Source organism: Gallinula chloropus (genome assembly GCF_964237585.1).
Source record: "Gallinula chloropus genome assembly, chromosome: 20".
Lineage (NCBI taxonomy): Eukaryota > Metazoa > Chordata > Aves > Gruiformes > Rallidae > Gallinula > Gallinula chloropus.
Window position 1 is genome coordinate 965,145 of NC_140105.1, and position 20,173 is coordinate 985,317.

Here is a 20,173-nt window from a genome sequence, read left to right on the forward strand (position 1 = left end):
AGAATCCAAATACTGTCCACAGAAATCCTGTCATGGTTCAACCCCAGCCAGGAGCCAAGCCCTACACATCCCCTTCTCACTCCCTTCCTCCTGGTGGGATGGAGGAGGGAGCTAGAAGGGTACCAGTGTGACAGCCTCTGGGTTGGCTGTGAGTGAGCAGCACACAGGGCTGCTCCTGAACACAGGAGCATTTCCAGGCAGGGCAGGGAAGTGTGGAAGCCTGAGGGGACTCAGACCTGCAGGTCTCTCCAGGCTGTGGACTCCCACCCTGTGAACCCCAGAGGTGCCTGGGAACAGGATCCATGCAGGCAGTAGGAACAGAGTTGGGGGGAGACCCTCCTCTTTCCCCAGCTGGTGCCTGAGCCCCGAGCCCATGCAGAGCTGTTACAGGTGGGACTGTCCAAAGGGCTGTGCTGCCCCTCCTGACCCTGCTGCACTCTGCACAGTGAGGAAGGGTGTAGTACAGGTCTCCAGGCAATTTTTAGAGACTAGTCCAGGAATAAAGAATTTTATTAGTAATTTTCTATCATTATGGAATATTCCTCTGGAACAATCCCTGTGCTGCACTTTTACTGCTGGTTACTCTGAGCACGTTGGACATTAACACCATCCTCAGTGGTTCCAGAATTTACAGAGATATTAGCAAGAAGAAGTTTCTACCCACAGCACCTGCTGATGTCCCAGTTTCCAACATGACACACGACAAAGGAACACTCACAAAGAGAAAAGAACAAGGTCCCAGGAACTCCACAGGGCTGCCTAAGGATTTTGGAGAAGTTCTCTGGCTTTAAAACTACTTTGGATCACGAAGGAGAAATCAACATGAGATTCAGATTGGAGCTTAGCACTCTCCTGGTGTGGAAGACCTGGCTGTGGGCTGGGATCTTCCAGTGCTCCAGGGCAGCAGCAGCTGCTTGGCTTCAGTCTCTGGATTGAATCTTTTTGGATCATCTGAGAAAGACTTTGTTGGGTGACCTGCTGGAGAGCCTAGATCTGCAGCAGCAGTGCTACCCCAGCCAGCACCCACTTGGAGGGATTCTCTTTAGTTTTAAGGTTAAAGGTCCACACGTAGGTTGGGCCTCTCTGCTGTGTTTTGTAGACAGGACAGGGGTACACGCCCCGAGGATCCTGCTTGTCAGCAGGAATGGCTCTGAGGAAGATGACGGGCATGGCCGGGGTCAGGTCCTTCAGCCTGGCGTCGGTGATCAGCCCGGTCTGCAAGGGAAAGGAGACAGAGCCTGAGCTGTGCTGCTTATCAGCTGTACCCTCACCCACATGGCCTCTGCAACGTTTATACACCCTGGTCAGATTGGGGAGTCCTTGTCTTTCCTGAGACGGGGGGTGGCTGAGTCTCTCTGGGGAAGGGAGGGTCTGGATCCAACACCCACCCTGTTTCACCAGAAGCCTCTCCCAAGCACAGCTTGTTCCAAGGGCAGAGATGTCTGCTCTCATCAGGTGCTCAGTCCCCACACAGGACTCTGTGGGGAACTTCGCTATGTACAGCCACATCATCCTTGTGTATCTCTTACTCAAGGTTTGGCCAGACCAGAACCACCTTGTGGAAATGGGTGTTGGTCTCTTCTCTCAAGTAACCAGCAAGAGGGTGAGAGGAAACGGTCTCAAGTTGTGCCAGGGGAGGTTTAGACTGGACATCAGGAGAAGTTTCCTTACTGAAAGAGTGGTCAGGCACTGGGACAGGCTGCCCAGAGAGGTGGTGGAGTCACCACCCCTGGGGGTGTGCCTAAAACGTTTAGACATGGCCCTTTGGGACGTGGTTTGGTGGGCACAGTGGCGTTGGGTTGACAGCTGGACTTGGTGAGAGCTCTTTTCCAACCTTAATGATATAATGATTCTATAAGCATCCCCTCTGCTAGGACCAGCTGTGGACACCCAGGCAGGCTTGGGATGGAGAATGATGCTCACCTGAGAAGAGACTAAAAGGCACCAAATAAGTGTCCCACCAACACCACCACCACAAGAATGACCTGGAACACACGTGGTGTTTTGTGTGGCCCCAAAAGACACCACAGGCTTTTCTTCCATTCCCACAGGTGCTCACACCAGCAAGGGGAATCAGAAGGACCATTCCTGAGGGAATATTATCATTAACAGTCCACATCAGCCTCTTCAAAGCACAGATCCTGCTCAGCAGGCTGCCCGATGCAGGGGAAGGACAGTCTGCTGTCAGGCTGTGAAATCCACAGCTCCTTTCTCTAACTTGGGTCTCTCCAGCCACTTATGTTTCTCTTTCTGAAGATAAAATGCCCAACATATCCATCAGTTCTCAGGCAAGCCTGCAGAATTGCTTAATGGAGGCTGGAGAAACCGAGTGAAAATAAATACAGAAATGGTAATAAAAGTTCTGGGTGCTACAGAAACTGCCTCCCAGAGCAGCTGAGCTTCACACATCATTATTATTCTGAGTGCTCTTAGCTCAGCGTTGCAGGGGGAGATTCAACCTCTCCAGTAGTTTATTTAGTTCTGCAAATGAGTGAAGAAAAATAATCCCTCTTGCAGCACACCCCAGTTTAATTGTAGTGATGCCATCTGTTACACCCAGCAATGGTAAATCCTGCTCTGATTTAGGATTTTATATTTCCAATGCACTGAACACACATTAAATAATTCTTATAATATCATGCAAAGAAGCTGTTTATCAAGCATTATGATGTGCTCTCTTTAAACACACATCTTTCATCTCCAGGTTGAGCTCTGATCAGACCTGTGTGGGGTTATTTTACTGCTGACAATTCTTCAAATCAGATTTCCAAGATACATCCTGCCTGTTCCTGGGTTAACAAGAGTTGGACTCTTCCCCAGGTACCTGTGTGGAACACACCACTTTGTTATGGCTGGGCTGAGTTGCATTTGCATTTTTTATGGCTCACCTCATCAGGAATTAATGCTGCTCTGGAAGCAATTGTCCCTAACGACTGGCACACCTGGTAAGAAGCCCCTGTTTGTGCTCTGAGAGCTCAGATCCTGGAGAAGTCTGCCCTGCTGCCTCTCAAGAGGCAGTGTGGAGAGTGGACATGCTCCACTGCCACGTATCCGTGTGTCCAAAGACACAGGAGGCTGTCACAAGCCAAGCTTGGGCCTAAAAATGGGCAGTAAGGGAACATCCCCTCCAGCTTATCTGCACTGTGAGGTGTTTCTGGCACAGGCACACCTGCCCCACAGCTACTTCAGGGTCAGTTACCTCACAGACCATCACACCCTGGCAGCTCTCAGGCAGAGAGCCCTTGTCCCATCACACCCCAGTACCCTCAGCGAGCAGCAGAGCACACACTGGGCATCAAGCTCTCCATTGCTGTGAGAGGGAGAGCCAGAGGTCAGCCAGCAACCTCCCACAGCTTGGGATAAAAGGTCTCCCAGTGTCACCAGTCAAACCCCCCCACAGTCCCACTGACTCAGTGCTCCAGCAGCACATCAGCTGGACCTGAAATACCCTGCTCAGTTTCCTTTCCTCTAATAGCTGCCTGCTGCTTTGTAATGAATGTTTTATACAGTTGTGACACCCAAAGGACAAACAGAAATGTTTAAATAAGCAGAAGAATGTGAGCATCAGATCGTAGAGGGACTTTTGCCTTTGCTGGGGGCACGAGCTAAATGTGAAATGCTCTTTTTAAACAAGTGGAGGTGGTGTTCCTGCTTCTAAACAGGACCTGCCATTCCCATCAGAGGATTCATCTGGAAGGAGTATGCAACCCAAAAGAACTGTACACCTGGTTAAAACCTGCACCATGCATTAATACCTACTGGTGCTCCCTGGATTGCAGGTGAAATGAATAGTCCCAGGAGCTGGAAATGATATTTCAGCTGAACAGCAACATGTGAAAATGCTGCTTTCCTTTCTGAAACAAATTGAAGCCTGATACCCAGAGATTATGAATGGTTCTATCACTGTAATTGCTCAGTATCTTTCAATCACAAGGAAAATGTAACCTGAAAAACACATTTAGTGAAGTCTGGATGGTCTCTGGAAACAGCCTGCTGAGTGCAGGGACCCACACGGGTCGCTGGAGGGAGCCAGAAGGGAGAAGCCATGTGCTTCCCAACAGACTTCTGGCTTTGCCCCACCAAAGCTTCTGGGTCTCCAGTTCCACTGCCCCTTGGGGATGGGTAAAACCAGGGCAGAACCAGGCCAGTTGGGCCATCACAGTTTCCAGCAGCGCTGCTTCAGAGGAGCCCGGGCTGAGAAGCTGCCCGGAGATCAGAACTGAGCAGCAGGGGCAGCACAGCCACGGCCTGAGCTCACCTGTGCGTCCCAGCGCGCGCCCTCCATGGACAACCCGTGGACGTAGGCCCCTTCCCGAGGGGGGCTGGCAAAGTCTTCTCTGCTCTTCTTCGTCACCTCGCACTGCAGGCTCATCGTGTCCAAAGGCCAGGCGTTCTTTCGAGCTGCGCACTGCATGATGGCTGTCAGGAAAGACTGGGGGTTGAAGAACCCGGCCAGCCACACTGCAGAGGGTAAGGAGAAGTCTCCTGTCCAGACCTCCAGCTCCTTGACGCGAGCCAGCAGGTCAGCAAACCACGTGCCCAGGCTGGCTGTGGAAGGGTAAGCCCTCTTCATCCAGGACTCAGGCACCGTGTCCAAGAAGAGGGCGTTCTGCAGGTTCTCCATGTCGCTTGTCATGGTCAGTTCCCCCTGGGTGGAAAAGGGTAATTCTATCATTAGCACTGACAGCTGCTGAAGCTGAACAGAGGCTGCCCGAAAGCAGAGCCTGAGCTAGGGAGTGTGGGAGAGCACCCCGCTCCTCTCCTCCACGTCCCCTCTCTCCCCTCCTCCTCCACTTCTTCCCAGCACAAGACTTTTCGTGCCTCACATGTTGTCTGCAAATGCAATCACAGTTTCTGTCGCAGCAGGGAAACACACAACAAATGCAGATGATTCAGCCAAGTGAGCTCTAGAAAGAGGTTTGGCTTTCCCTTTAGCTGGCGATTGTTTTTAAAGCTTTTAGGGACCTGTACCAGTTTTGGAAGGACTGCTGAGGTTTGTCCAGCCTTCAGACTACTAAGCCCTGCCCAGCACTGCTGGGGCCACGTCGGGCAGGCTGGAATTGTGCAGCCTCAGGAGATGGCTCAAAGCAGGAGCTTCCCAGTACCACTAAATGTCTGGTGGTGGGAAGAAGATGGAGCCAGTAGTGTCCAGGAACAGGACAAGAGGTGATGGAAACAACTTAAAATACCGAGTATCCCCCTGACACACAGGTACAGACTGTGCTGTGAGGGTGGTGGAACACTGGGACAGGTTACCCAGGGAGGCTCTGAGTCTCCATCCTGGGCAACCTGCTCCACCTGGCGCTGCTCTGACCAGAAGACCTCCAGGACAACTAATGTGTGATTCTGTGACACTCAAGCCAAGAAGTCTGCAAAGACACCAACTTACAAGCACAGGATCAGCTTCTCCAGGTCCTCAATGCCCTTCACAGTGAGCCTTTGCCTGAGCTGAGGGGCAGGACACACCAGAGCAGCTCGGAGGCTGACAGATCATGTTGATCACTGGTTTCCATTATAAATACTTACATTTGTCCCCTTATCATTTAGCTAAAATTTATCTGACTTACAGTTTCTCTTTGCCTGAGGCTGAGTGTTTTTGGAAAGATTAACTGGAATCAGTGGAGCTGTTGCTGAGAAGGAGGGCGAGGGAATTGGGTCAGTCTGTTCACATTAAAACATTCCAACTGCTCCTTCACAGGACTCCAGTGCCTCCAGCCATGAGGTCAGCAGAGGTGCCCTTTACTGGGGCCACAAAAAGCTATGAAGCTTTAGCAGAAGTGGAAACCCACTTAAAGCAACCCCAAGACACAGGCAGCAATGAGTGTCAGAGCCCAGCAGTTGAAGGTCTTTGCAGTTTAATCCTGGGCACAGAGGGGCTTGGGACTTCACAGAATCACAGAATCACAGAATCTTAGGGGTTGGAAGGGACCTCAAGAGATCATCAGGTCCAACCCCCCTGCCAAAGCAGGCTCCCTATCTCATATTACACAGACTCGTAGCCTGGGGAAGACTGAGGGGGGGACAATAAATCCTTGAGGGGTGGGCTCAGGAGGATGGGTCAGTCTGTGTTCAGGGGTGCCCAGGGACAGGACAAGGGGCCATGGGCACAAACTGGCACATGAACTCTGATCCATCACTGCAGTACCTTCTTCATTCACAGCTCATGGGTCATCATCTCCTCTCCCTCCACCTCAGACCCTGACAGGACACACTCAAGAGGTTGGTCTCTGGGTAGAGCCACAGCAAGACCATGCAGGAGGCACAGAAATAATCTGAGGGGAAAAGCACTGCACTGAGAACCAGAGGGACTTCTAATAGCGACAGCCAGAAGTCTCTTGCACCCCTGGAAAGGTCTGAAAGCAGGTAGAACAGTGCAAAATGTGTGCAAGCAGCCAAACTGACTCAAAGACACAGCCCTCACGATCATACAGCCTGCCTGGATTCATCTGCAGGGAACAAATGAATTAGCAAATGTAATTCTCAGGAAGGCTTAAGAGAAGCAATTCTTACAGCCTGTGTGCTCAGGCACACTTGTTGGAGTCTCCTGTGAGAGTTCAAAGCCTCTGCAGCAGCTCTCTCATATAGCTGTCCAAACACAATCATGCATAAATTTGCATTTCAGATGCTGAATACTAAAGTGCATCTGGAATGATTCAAGGTAGGTTTTGGCTGGTGGTTTTTTCTCCCCAAATGCTGGGAGTAGTTTCCATTGAAGACATCCTTGAAGGAAACCCTGATCAGCCCACAGACTATTGTCACAGATTGTTTTCCCACTTAAGGTTATTTTCTGCTTGCTACAGTGAAATGCCCAGCTAGCCTGGCAAAATCTGCTCTTGCTTTATCCTTTTACACTGCTGTGGTTGAAGCCAGCCAGCAGCTGGAACAACCACACAGCTGCTCACCTGCTCGACCCCCTCAGTGGGAATCAGAAAGAAATAAGGTAGAACTTGTGGGTTGAGATAAAGACAGTCAAATAGGACAGAAAAGGAAGATAATAATAATAATAATAATAGCAGCAACAATAGGAGTAATAATAAACATACAAGCCACGTGATGAGCAGCACAACTGGTCCCCACCCAAAGCCAGCACTCAGCTGGTTCCCAGGCTGCTCTGCCTCCTGGCCAACCCCCCAGGTTCACACAGAGCATGATGGTATGGAATATCCTCTGGGTCAGTTTGGGTCAGCTGTCCTAGCCATGTCCCCTCCAAGCTTCTTGTCCCCCCTCGTTGGCTGGGCAGCATGAGAAGCTGGACTGTCCTTGGCTGCCTGGCAGTCACTGAAGTATCAGTGTGCCACCAGCACTATTCTCACCCTAAACCCAAAGCACAGCACTACACCAGCTGCTAGGAAGAAAATCAACTCCATCCCTGCCCAAGCAGGACAAATACATATCATCCTCCTTTTCCAGGCTTATCCTTCACTGAAGCTGCAAAATGAAAATCTCCTTGCAAACTTTACAGTAGGTACACCACCAGCTTGAAGTGTTTGAGCCCAGGCTCTGCTCTCACCTGAGTCATCAGAAACAAAGGACTATGCAAAGCAACACGCCAGTTAGTTTTGATGGCTACCAGCCTATTGCAATTTCTCTTCCTCTTAATGGGAAGCCTCCTATTTTGGGACCAAACAATCACTTTCCAACTCCACAGACACGATGAATTATTCAGAAATTCAAATCAGGCATGACATTTCCCAATCTCCTCCTTTCAGCAGACAGGCAGTTAAACCCAAGCAACTTGCTTCCTCTGTAGTTTGTTTATTCTCTGCTTGATCCAGGGTCCCTGTTATGTAAACTCTCCTCCTCTGAGTGTTGTCAGGAAAGATCCCCAATCCCAGAGATTAATGTGCATTAACAGCTCGCAGAGGAGCTGCTCTCAGAAGGAACAATTAAGGAATGGTTTCTCTCCCAAAGAGAATGTGGGACCTAGCTGCAAGCCAGGACAGCAGCACTGCCCCCAGAAAGAGCCAACAGCAGGGCCAAGCATCCCCCAGCCCTGATGTGGTACCCAAGGCACGGGAAGGGGCCCTTCAGGGATGCTGGGCAGCAGTGTGGGCCCTGCATGGCACCTATCTCAGCTCTGCAGGGATCCACATGCAGCCTTTGCTTGCAGGAATGGAAGAACTGCCCACTTGGACCTTTCAGATTTGTCTTTTCATCACACACCAGATGAAGAAACACTAACACAACAGATGCTGCTACTCATCTGCCCTTTGGTAGTCCTTATGCTCTGGTCCTGTGGTGTCTCTGATCCTCAGTGGAGGCACTGGGGCTGTTGGGACCAACCTACGTAGTCATTAGAGGAGCCTTTTCCTCAGACAGCATCTCCCTTCCCTGCCCTGATTTGTGGCAGGGTTCTGGGGAGGAATTTGCACCCTTTATTGCTGCCTGATTTCTGTGGTTTATTTAAGCCCCTGCATCCAATCATTCCCCCTCCCAATATTAAATAGCTGCTTCTTCTCCACATTAAATCTAATTGCTGCCCATTGTCCCAGTTACAATGATATTGTGTGTGGTGCTACAGGATTGGAATATTAAATCACTTTTGTTTACCTGTCTCAGCAAACAGAATTTGCAATCCCACTGCCTTAGGCTAGAAAATCAAGGGAATCTGTTTCTAATAATTGACTCCATAAATATCAGCCCACTGAACGATTATTTGTCCGTGCTGGGTCCCCGTGCAGGGTGTGAGTCTCTCCTTCACCAGGTGCAGTGTGGCCACGTCTGACCTCGCACAGAGCCCAGCTGCTGGGCTCACAGCACAGCTGGGGTTCACCAGCACCCACTCCTACCCCTGCAGAGCTGCAGCCCCCTGAAATCCCAGAGCCAACCCCAGCCCCGCTGTGTGCACGCTGCAGGCACACCCTCTGAAGATATCTCTTCACAGCTGCCCTCAGGAGAGGGATGGGGCTGTCATTCTGTCTGCAGATCCAGTGTCCTTCCCACCTGGCAGTTCCTGCTACTAATAGGGCCATAAAGTAGCTGCAGTTGCTTCAGGTGTGATGGGTCCCAGCTCACACAAAGTGTTCTGGTGAGCAGAACGTTCTGGTGACATGGGATGACAACCTGTCATTCAGGAAATGATGGAGCAGGGAATGCCCAGAGACTGATGTTCTTAATTGCTGCCTCACACCATGAAATCATGCAGGGAGCAGCTCCTGTCATGATGCAGGGCAGGCATCAGGCAGCAGGGTAGTGCTGAAGCTTCCAGCTTCGTGCTGCAGGTTCTGGGCAGTGTTCCTCTGCTGCCCTTCAGCCTCTCCAAGGGATGGACAGCACTTGGCTACGGGGAGGTGTCTTGTGGGATGACAAGGTGAGGGGGAAAAGCTGCCACAGGACACCAGGGCTGGTGAGGCAGGTCCTCACTCACTCACAGTGCAGCCTGACCTGAGGTGATTTATCCCATAATGGGCAGTCAGAGCCCTTTATAGTCTGTCCCACCAACCTGGGAGGGGATTCAGCAGATAACCTCCCCTGACAGTGGATGCAGCCACAGAACACAGCCCTCCTGCACATCCTGCTGAAGCCAGAAATGTGCAACCCGACCACCCCAGAGCTCCTCACTGTTCTCCACAAGCCATGGCCAAAGCCACCACCCAGAGGGACACAGACATCACCATCCTGGAGCAGAGTCTAGCTTCATAGCAGGGTGGGGGAGCAGCTGTGGGCAGAGCAGTCATGGACAGTGTCTGCACAGAGGTCTGGTCCTGATGATCCTCCATCAGCAAATGACTCATACCCAGCAAGGAGAGCTGCCTCTCTTCCAAAACTCTTGAGTTTTTAGGCTTTTTCTCTCATAGCTCTGGACATTTTGTGTCCTTGCCCATCACTGATCTTTCCTTTGATTTCAGCTCAGCTTGTACTTTGACAACCCTTTGTTACAAGTTCCCCACAGTACCTGAGCAGTCTGTACAAAGCTGTGATGTGCTGGCTTACCTTTAAATAGGCCACATCTCCATTTCTGAGCGACCTATTGTTGCTGTGCTACAATATCAGGGTGACAGAAGTGTTTTGGGAGCAGAAGCCTCTGTTCCCAAAAGCAGTCACTGCTACGGGTGTCTAATGTCTCCTGGTGCCTGTGGACAACGTGCCTTGTTGAACCCTTGAACACAAGACTGCACCTGCCAAGCCTTCCCCACGGAGCCAGGCCGGTCTTGCAGCCAGCAGTGCTGAGTGTGACCCCTTCATGCAGAGCCACAAGCATCCCAAGCTCCCACCTTCAGCCCCAGCTCCAGCTCCCTGAGCGAGCGCTTCATTTCCCTGGTCAGGGTGTTCATGCGCTCACACTCCTGGAAGGCAACCACGACGTAGGGTGTCCTCTCCTCCACCTTTGCCATCAGCTCTGCAATGTTAAACTCATCCACCAGCTTCTCTAACATCTCTTCCAGAAGAGCTTTCACCTGTGTGCCGAAGGGAAAAGAGAGGAGGATGCTGATGAGTGACCCACTGGCCTTCCTCAGCTGAAGACAGGACGAAGAGAGGCTGGGGGAGCTGGGCTGGGTCAGCCTGGAGAAGAGAAGGCTGTGGGGGGACCTCACTGCAGCCTCCCAGTCCCTGAAGGGAGCAGAGGAACAGGAAGGGAATCAGCTTTTTAAAAGGGTAGATAATGGCAGGACAAGGGGATGGGGTGAAGCTGGAGGAGGGAAGGGGGAGAGGAGAGACTGGGGGGAAGTTCTTTCCAGAGAGAGTGGTGAGGGGCTGGAAGGGGCTACCCAGAGAGGGGGTGGGTGCCCCGTCCCTGGGGGTGTTCAGGGCCAGGTTGGCTGGGGCCCCGGGCAACCTTGTGTAGCTCCAGGCCTGGAGGTTGGTGTCCCTGCCTGTGGCAGGGGGTTGGAGCTCTGTGACCCTTGGGGTCCCTTCCAACCCAGACCAGTCTGGGATTCTGTGATTCTATGAAAGCTCCATCTGCCAGTCAGTGTCTCCTGAAACAATGACTGCTGGCCATGCTGGGCATGTCTCCTTTCAGAGCTTCCCCATCCTATTAAAATTCAAATGCTTACAAAAGTTACTATCAGAGAAGCTTTCAGAATGCTGGGTTTGAAATGTCACTGTGGCATGGAGCAGTCTCCTTTCTTCTCAGGCCCTACCCCTGTGTTCTTCCTTCTCCTAAGGTTGGATTCAGTGCAAGAAGATGGATGGGGCTGTAGCCTCAGCTGAGCCTCAGGACAGCTGAGATTAGGAGCTGCTTTTCTGTGGTATATTGATAGAGAGAGGTGATTATATGCAATTGAATTTTAAGCTGAATTTGGCTTTCTGTACCAGGGAAGAAAAGCATAATGACACAATTATTTTCTGGTCAGTGTTGGAGCCGGATTTGGAACCTCTGCTTTATGTCTCTAAATCCTCAACAGGGAAAGCTCCAACACAAGAGGATGTTTCCAGTGCCTAAAAAAAGAAATAAAAGAGACAAAACCCCTTTTCTGATTGACAAGGAGGCACAAAGAGCCTAATTTTCACGGGATCAGCTGTATCTCTGGGGTTTACATGGACCACAGATGCGTCCCACACAATGTTTTGCTTTACAGCTGTGCTGAAGCCTGAGCAGGACTCGGGGGGTTCTCAGGAGCAGGGAACGTGGCTACAGCTCTGATGTACAAATCCTGGTGTGTGGGTGCCAGTGACACAGGCAGCTCAGGGTAATTTTATCACCATTCCCACCACCATCTGTATTTCAGACTGTACTCCCAGTTCCTCCCATTGCTGCCCTTCCAAACCCCCCACACTCACGTCAGAGGGTATGAGAGGTGACCATGTGCAGGCACTTACTGCAACCAGACAGGTGCCTGAAGTTAAACATCAGCTGGAAAAGCTCTTCAGCACAGAACTCTCCTCTGGTTTGAAACTCCCCTGCAGCCCCCGTGGCTCCAGTTTCTTTCACAACAATTACAGCCCATTTCTGTAATGTGGCCTCAGAAACCTGTGGGAGTAACTGGACGTGTCAGAGCCTCAGGAAAATGACAGGCTGACTGTTTCCCTGCAAACTCCTTAAAATCACCTCAGCCAAACCAGGAGCTGGAATCACAGAATCGCCAGGGTTGGAAGGGAGCTCTAGAGATCATGGAGTCCAACTCCCCTGCCAAGCAGGTTCACCTAGGGCATGTCACACAGGTCAGCACCCAGGCAGGTTCTGAGTATCTCCAGAGATGGAGACAACACCACCCGGCTGGGCAGCCAGTTCCAGTGCTCCATCACCCTCAGAGTACAGAAATGTATCCTCATGCTGAGGTGGAACTTCCTATGTTCCAGTTTATATCCACTGCCCCTTGTCCTATCACTTGGCATCAGGGAAAAGAGTCTGGCCCCATCTTCTTGCCACCCACCCCTCGGGTATTCATACACACAGATCAGACCTCCTCTTAGCCTTCTCTTCTCCAGGCTGAACAGACCCAGGTCCCTCAGCCTTGCCTTATAAGAGAGATGCTCCATTCCCTAGGAGACAGGACCTTAAGACTGCAGAAATGACAACCTGAGCAAGTGCTGGCTGGTGTCAGATTCTGCTGCCAGGCCAGATTTAACAAGCTGTGAGTTTTGAGAGGAACGCCTGAGATCAGCCTGGTACACAGGCGAAGTGAAGGAGTTCAGCTGGAAATAAGGAATGACAAGTCCCCTGGGAGCTTGGGAGCCAGGCAGGACCTGGTGGCAGTGGTTAAGAGGTGGGCTGAGCTCTGGGTGGCACTTGGTACCTGGCAGATGGTGCACAGTGAGCCCATCCGTATGCCAGTCACAGCGCAGTGCACAGGGACCGGTGGCTCAGAGACAGGGGAGGCCACAGAAGGTTTATTTGCAGCGTCTTTGCAGGATGATAATGAAGGCACTGCAGTTCAGGGGGTAATTAAAAGCCACTGTCCTATTACTGACAATACTCCAATTACATCCCACCATGGTGATGTTCTGCATAATATGAGGCTAGTGGCTTTAGACATGTGGTTTGTATCCAGCAAAGGCAGATCACATTCTCAGCAGCAGCTGAGAGACAAAGCTGAGCCAGACAGGCCCCCTCAGGAACGAGGCAGGGCTGGAAATCCAGCAGCTCCTTCCTCAGGCACTCTCACCGCTTCCTCCCGGGTCACCGCTGCCCCTTCGCCCAGGCTGGGGTCCCGCGGCTGCATCTCCAGCACCGTGCGGAACAGCTTCTCTGAGGTCTGGGTGAGGAAGCCAATCTCAGCGTTGGGATGGAGGCCGTAGAGGTAAGGAGACTCTGGAGGCAAGGCATCATCTATGTACTGTGCAGAGAAATTCGGGTTCAGGCTGGGTACAGAGCCCGTGGCAGAGCAGTTATCACCCACCCAAGTCAAGCCCCCGCTGACATAACTCTGCCTGTGGCTGAGACACCAGCGAGCCGATGGGAGAAGGGGATGTGTGACTGCTCACAGAGCTGCTTCTGCTCCTGCTGGGAAGGTTCAGCAGTTGCTGAAGTTTGGCTTGGCTACACAGCTGAGGCCTGGACCTTCTCTGGCAATTATCCACTGTGCATTTCAGCATCAATATCCTGAAATCTCTTGTGGGAGTTTAGCTTCCAGTAGTTAAGTTTTATGAACAAACCCAGCCTCATATGCCTATCTCTGCTACCACACTTGTGTACAAAGAACAGATGAGAGCAGTAAGTAGAGCCACAAGACCAGTGTTTCTCATGGAAACTGATGATAAAAGGAGTCTGAAATGGCCACTTTAGCAAACAGTATGTGGATGTAATTTTCCAGGAGCCCCACTCAAGTCTCAAGAGCCAATACAGTTGTTCTATTCATGCATGAAGAGAATGAGCCCATGATGAAGTAGCAGATTACTGTTAGGCTTGGTTCATCCGTGGGAATGCTGAAACATCCACAGAAACAGAGTGTAATGGGAAGCAACAGAAGGTGTGTTGCAGCACTGCAACCCTATTCACTGCCCCCCCCAGACAGATTACAGGTGGTTATGGAAGACATTACATTTATGTGTATAAATAATGCCAGGAAACAAAGAGCTTACCTGATGATAGCCATTATAGTCCATGTTTCCTGGGAGGGGGAATCCTGGAGCAAGGAGGAGCTCTCCCTCCAGCATTTCTGGCTTAATAAATTCTTCCAAATAGGTCTTACAAAGCCGCCTGTCCCAGTCATCTGTAATGTGACCTCCATACATAATCTCACCAAAGAGGTAACGTAAATCATCATACGGGACCTGAGGAATGAACCAGGGAGGAGTTCAGGCAGCCGGAGCTCCCCCAGCCACGCTGCTGAGCTGCAGGCTCAGCACTAGGCAGGGACCTGCACAGTGAGTGCTTCCACTCCACTGTTTTGGTTTTCTAAGTAAACAAACATCAGGTAACAGCTAAATCCTGCCCAGGGAGAAGGGGATGGCAGCACAGATTTCCTGCAGCACAGATTTCCTGCAGCCTCCCACTGAAATGCAAACTTAGTCTAAGCTCATTAAACCACACACCACGATGTACTTCCAGTGAGTAAAGACCACGGGCTCTATTTGCTCTGAGTTGTAAGCTGCTACGTGTGAGGGGCTCGGAAGCTTCCCATCTCACCACAAAGGTGTACTGAACCGTGGAGTTACACCACCAAAGAGGCCAAGGAAACGGCATTTAAGGAGCCTTCCCAGGGGGTTCAGCACAAGCCAGGCCATCGCTGGCAGATAAACCCCCCCCAGACAGCCCACCTTTGAGTCACACACCTTTGAGCTGGCCTCCAGGTAGTTATACAGCACGTTCACAGAGATAGTGAGGTCTCCAGTGTTGAAGGGGTAGGAGCGGTTCCAGCCTTGGGGGCCAAACTTGCGCCTCTCGGACACCACGGCGTGGAAATAGCAGAGGGCAAAGAGGATGCTCTTGAACTCATTCTCCCGGCTGCACATCTCCAGGGTGTCCTGCAAGCACAGGCAGAGCGGCAGGGCTGTGTGATGCTCAGTGATGCTCAGGCCTCCCAAACACACCCGGCTTCAGGCAGGGGTGAACTGATCTGCCCAGTCTGTGCCAAGAAGAGGAAATCCCTGACTCTGAAGTGTGCAAGACGCCAACCACCTGCACAAAGGGATCAAGAAATCCCACCCACTGTTTTGCCCTTGAGGAAACAGCACTCTCAGCTTCCTTCATTATCACCCACCTGATGAAGAACTGGTTCAAACACATGTTGAGCACCTTTCTCATTTTAGAAAGTGTCCCTGGCTTCAAAGGCAGCTTGCCTGAACACACACACACCGAGCAAGAACCCAGCTCAGGCTCATCGGCCTCTCTATTTAGTTGCCCATTTTGCTTCAGCTACAAAGCAGAACAATTTCCCCACACAGGATAATGGGCCTTCTTTGTAGCTTTCAGCTGAAAGCTAAATTTGAACATCCATTCTGTATAAAGCAGGGAAATGAGGTGTAAAGGGGCCCCACCCACTCACTTCAGGATTTCTGATAAGAGACATCTTATAATACTCCAGTGATTTAGAAAATGCTAATTACTATCTGATTGAAATGAGCAGAGGCAGCATGAAAATGTTACTTGGGGTGAAGGTTCTCCCCTCCCTTGCTCTCCGGGATGTTTTGTGGAGTTCAAGATGATGAATGACATGACAGCAGCTAAAAATGGAATAATCTTTCCTGACTACTCACATGAATCCTCGTGTGGAACCTCCTTGTCTCACCTGCTCAGCGATGTCAGCTCCTGTGCTCGAGCTTCCCTCCCAACCAACATGTGAGTGCACAACCAGTTGTGAGCTGCCCCCACTTCTCTGCCCCGTGGAGCAGTGCCTGGGGTGGGCAATGGGCTGGGGCTGCTCCTGCCTGTCCCCAGCAACAAGAGGCTGTATGGAGAGGAAGGGAAGCAATCCTGCTTGCCCTGTGCCTCCCCAGCACTGTCATCAGCAGAACGGGGAGCCTGTGGTAAGCTCAGTGACCAAAAAGGGGGTCTGGGGCTGGCAGTGCCCTCAGGCCCTTCTGGGTGCTCCCGGCTTCACAGCCAGGACGTGGCTGTGGGAGCTCAGCGTGCCAAGGCAACGGCCATGTGTGAGTAACAGTGCTGTGTGAGTGGAGGTAATGAGCACTCCAGGCAGCAGCCTGTGTTTCTGGGAAAGGTCTCATGGTAAACGCCAGCAGTTAGCCCTTGGCCTGCTGTGTCATGTGGAAAACAGGGTCAGCAGAAGCGCAGCCGCCTGCAGCACGGAGGCAAGGCAGGCTCCAGCACTGAGACACTGCAGGCTCCAGCACTGAGATACAGCAGGCTCCAGCACTGAGATACAGCAGGCTCCAGCACTGAGACACAGCAGGCTCCAGCACTGAGACACAGCAGGCTCCAGCACTGAGACACAGCAGGCTCCAGCACTGAGACACTGCAGGCTCCAGCACTGAGACACTGCAGGCTCCAGCACTGAGACACTGCAGGCTCCAGCATGCCTGGATGTGCAGGCTGCGCCCTGGGAGCTGCGCCCACTGACCCACACACTCTGCAGCACCAGGAAAGGAGTATTTCCTGTCATTCCCATGCACTTTGCTTTTCTGTCCCCTGCTCTGGGGATGCAGCTGCAGTGCCTGCAGTGAAGAGCACAGGCTGCCATACCAGGGGGATGTATGTGGTCACCACACAACAGCACAACCCCCTGCATCGGCTATCCTTGCGGGCCAGGGGTTCTCAGGGTGACCTACTCTACCCTTGCCCGACCTTTCAGCTCTGCTTGGCCAGCCTTGTGATGTCAGCAAGCTTTTGGGCACACAGTCCAGTGTCCCCCTGCACGGCTCCGCAGGGTGGTGTGGGATGTGACCAGAACACTAGTTCCAGCCCTGGCTCCACAGAAGAGCAGAGCAGTGAGGTTTAACCTGCTCCCCTCTCCATGTCCTTGGGTGCTGGGGTGATGGCACCTGCCAGTCCCAAAAAGGAGTGACACAGACACACAAATCAAGTCGAAACATGACAAAAGCCTCCCAAATGCTGCACGCTGAAGCTCCATCCTGTAACCCTACAGCCTTTGCAAGGAGCACACCCCAGAGAGAAAACAACTGAGCTGGGCAGAGGTCTGATACCCGAACAGGCTGTTCAGTCCTCTCCTGGGGAATCAGTGCTCGGAGACAGACCTGTGCCCAGCTCCTGGAGAACAGAGGAGGGGGCTGTTGGATCCAGAGCTCACGCAATGCAAAGGGACATCAGCTGCCCTGAGCAGCAGTGCCCACACACGTCACAGCCTCCGGCAGCCCCAAGCAGCCCCTTGGTGTGAGCCCCCCCGCGCACCCACCTGGGTGAAGTTGTCGAGGGCTTTGTGCAGGTTGGCGTGCATCCCGGTCGAGGCCTCGCTGGTGACTTTGATGGAGTTCTCCAGGATGCCCTGGGGGATGATGTGGCTGTCTGGGGACGGTGCTGGCTCCGCGCTGAGGAAGACACGGAAATCCTGGTGGCTGCCCTGGCTGTGCTGCTCCAGCTTCTTCTCCAGAGACCTCAGCCACTTGGCAACCAGATGGATGTTCTGGCAGGGACAGAGGGGACAAGGTTTTGTCAGTCCCCCTCTGTTTACACCCACATTGAACAGGCACCAAATCCATCACACACCTGCCAAGGTGACACTCTGCCAGTGGGCTCTTGCCCCAGTAGCCCAAAGGTGCATCATTCAGTCACATCATCTACTTTTTAAAACACAAGATAATTGGTATCAATCACCAGTGATCAAATCAGCCACCGTCGGGCTGTTGGGGATCCCAGTGACAAGACTCTCCTCCTTGTTACAGGACTGTGACCCCTGACAAGGCAGAGTTATGTCCCCTGATCTACCAAGCTCAGACAGAAATGTTTGTTGAGTTTTAATAACAGTGAGAACCCTCAGTACCAGTTACTGGGGGGAAAAGGTCAAGCAGGTGGTTTTACAGAGACCTTTGGCATAAAAACATTGAAATATTTCATTCATGCAACTAATTCAGTGTATCTGTCAGAAAACTCATCAGTACTATGCAGAGATGGTGAAATGGATTAAGACAAACCCACTTTTTTCAGCTGAAGTCCTGCACAGTGGTGTGGTTTCCAGGCAAGTAAAGAGCTTTTTATTTATTTTTATATTTTTTTAATATGAGGAATGGGCAGGTCACACACAGCGAGGGGTCACGGGCAGAACGTACCCTCATTGCAATGGTAATCATAGAATCCCAGACTGGTCTGGGTTGGAAGGGACCCCAAGGGTCACAGAGCTCCAACCCCCTGCCATTATTTTATAAAATGAAATAATGAAACAAAACAAAACAATAAAAAATAGAAAGTAGAATAAAATAAAAAGAATAAAATGAAATAGAATAGAATAAAGCAAAATAAAATAAAACAAAATAAAATAAAATAAAACAAAATACAATGTTTACAGGAAATCTGTATTTCAATTTCTGCCCATTGCCTCTTGCTCTTTCCCTGGGCACCACTACCAAGAGTCTGGCTCCATCTCCTGTACTCCCCCCAGCCATGAGGTGTTCAAACTCACTGATAAACCCCTCTGAGCCATCGCTTTTTGAGGTTAAACAATCCCAGCTCTCAGCCTCTCCTCATACAACAGATGTTCCAACACCTTAATCACTGGAACGACTCCTAAGCTGGAGCAGCAGATGAAGAGTTTCTTGTGAAAAATTGATAAACTAATAATTACCAATTCCTGGGACCAGATGATGCCTCCTAAAGACAGCGCGGTACCGGAGCGCTGCGCTCCTCCTCGGTGTGCCCCAGGCAAGCTGGCAGGGGCTCCAGTGAGCCACAGATTAACACACAAACAATGCAAGGTAGAGAAAATCAGGACAGGAAGATTTCCAACCTGCTGTGGACAGGGAATATCCCACCCTGAGCCTCTCACCACAAACCCCTGCTGCAGCTGCTCAGAAAACGAGCCCAGCAGCTCACTGCACGGGTTCCAGCCATCCCCCTGGATGGTGGAGGAGCTGCTTCCCAGGGCCAGAGCTGGGATTTCCATCAGTATCAGCTATTTACCTTTCAGTTAGCAATACCTGTGCTGTTACTGCAGGTGAGAGGGAAGGTCTCACAGGCTACCAACTGGTTAAGGCATGGAGAATGGTGTGGGAGGGTACTGATGGAGTCTGAGCTGCTCACTGAATGCAGAAAGCACCCGAAGGAGCAAATGATTACTGAGCTGATCAAGTCAGTCATAAGACAAAGTAATTTCAAGTATTGAAAATAAAATGTGGTGGTAAAGGACTGCAAAAGGATGTCATCATTCTAAGTGACTGGCAATGGTGTGGCGGAAGAAATTCAGTGTTGATAGATGCAGAGTAATGCACCCAGAGAAACAACCCTTGCTGTGGATATAAACAATGATGGGCTCAGAATTAGCTATTACCACTCGGGGAAGAGATCCCAGAGTCCTCACAGCTATTTCCTGCAAATAACTGTTCAGTGCTTAACAATGCGACAGCATCTGACTGTCAGCGAGGGATGGAGAATGAAACTGCACACATTACCATGGCTCTCCATAAATCCCCAGCAGACCTGTGCCTTGGAAACAGCACCCTGTCCTCAGCTGTCTACTGCCAAAAGGATGAACCTCCCACACAAGGAGATGCTCCACTGACAGGGACCCGGTTTGGAGAGGGAGAGGAGATCGGGGTGGAGAGGGGTGAGTGAAAACCAGGACTGGAGGGATGAACAGAGCAGGCTGCTAGTTTTGAAAGAGTAAGTGGAACTACACTTTGCTACAACACACAACTGACCTGTAGTTTATTGTCTCAGGGTTTTGTGGAGGTTGAGAGAATCCCAGAATTAAGCTGAGCTTAGATCCACGGAGAGAAGCTGCCCTGAACACTGGCACTGTCCCCCAGAGACTGGAGGTGCCTCCTCACGGGCAGGGAACGGGGCTGGCAGCACTTTCACCTGCCCCAGCATGGAGTGTTTATTGCCCAACTCCAGGTAGGAGCATCGAGGGCTCATGAGGCTTGGAGCAGTATTTCTTATTTAGACCTGCATAAATTCAGTCCCCTTCCCTGGAAGGATTTAGGGCTCTGCTCCTGTACACGGGTGAGGTGGAGGTTGGGGTGTGGGGGGAGACAAGGAGGAGATGACTGAGCAAAGGAATCACATGCTGGGGAGTCACAGAATCCCAGAACATAAGGAGCTGGAAGGGATCTCAGGAGATCCTCTAGTCCAACCCTGCTGCAGGGTCACCCAGACTAGACCAGACAGGACTGTGTGTAAGCATTGCTTTGCCATCAACAGCAACTGTGTGGAGAGCACTAG

General features: G+C 51.4%; 1 protein-coding gene across 1 annotated transcript in view; it reads right to left on the reverse strand.

Annotated features, from left to right (window-relative positions):
• Positions 1-704: 704 nt before the first annotated feature.
• The window catches only part of DNAH9 (dynein axonemal heavy chain 9), a gene marked incomplete at its 5' end in the record, with an annotated part of 131,683 nt that continues 112,214 nt past the window's right edge, over positions 705-20,173 (reverse strand). Inside the window, 7 exons of the mRNA XM_084273706.1 lie at positions 705-1,215; positions 4,259-4,648; positions 10,215-10,397; positions 13,050-13,220; positions 13,966-14,157; positions 14,659-14,850; positions 17,196-17,423. Of these exons, the coding sequence (XP_084129832.1) occupies positions 988-1,215; positions 4,259-4,648; positions 10,215-10,397; positions 13,050-13,220; positions 13,966-14,157; positions 14,659-14,850; positions 17,196-17,423 (1,584 nt within the window). The 3' untranslated portion in view covers positions 705-987. The remainder of the gene's footprint in view (positions 1,216-4,258; positions 4,649-10,214; positions 10,398-13,049; positions 13,221-13,965; positions 14,158-14,658; positions 14,851-17,195; positions 17,424-20,173) is intronic.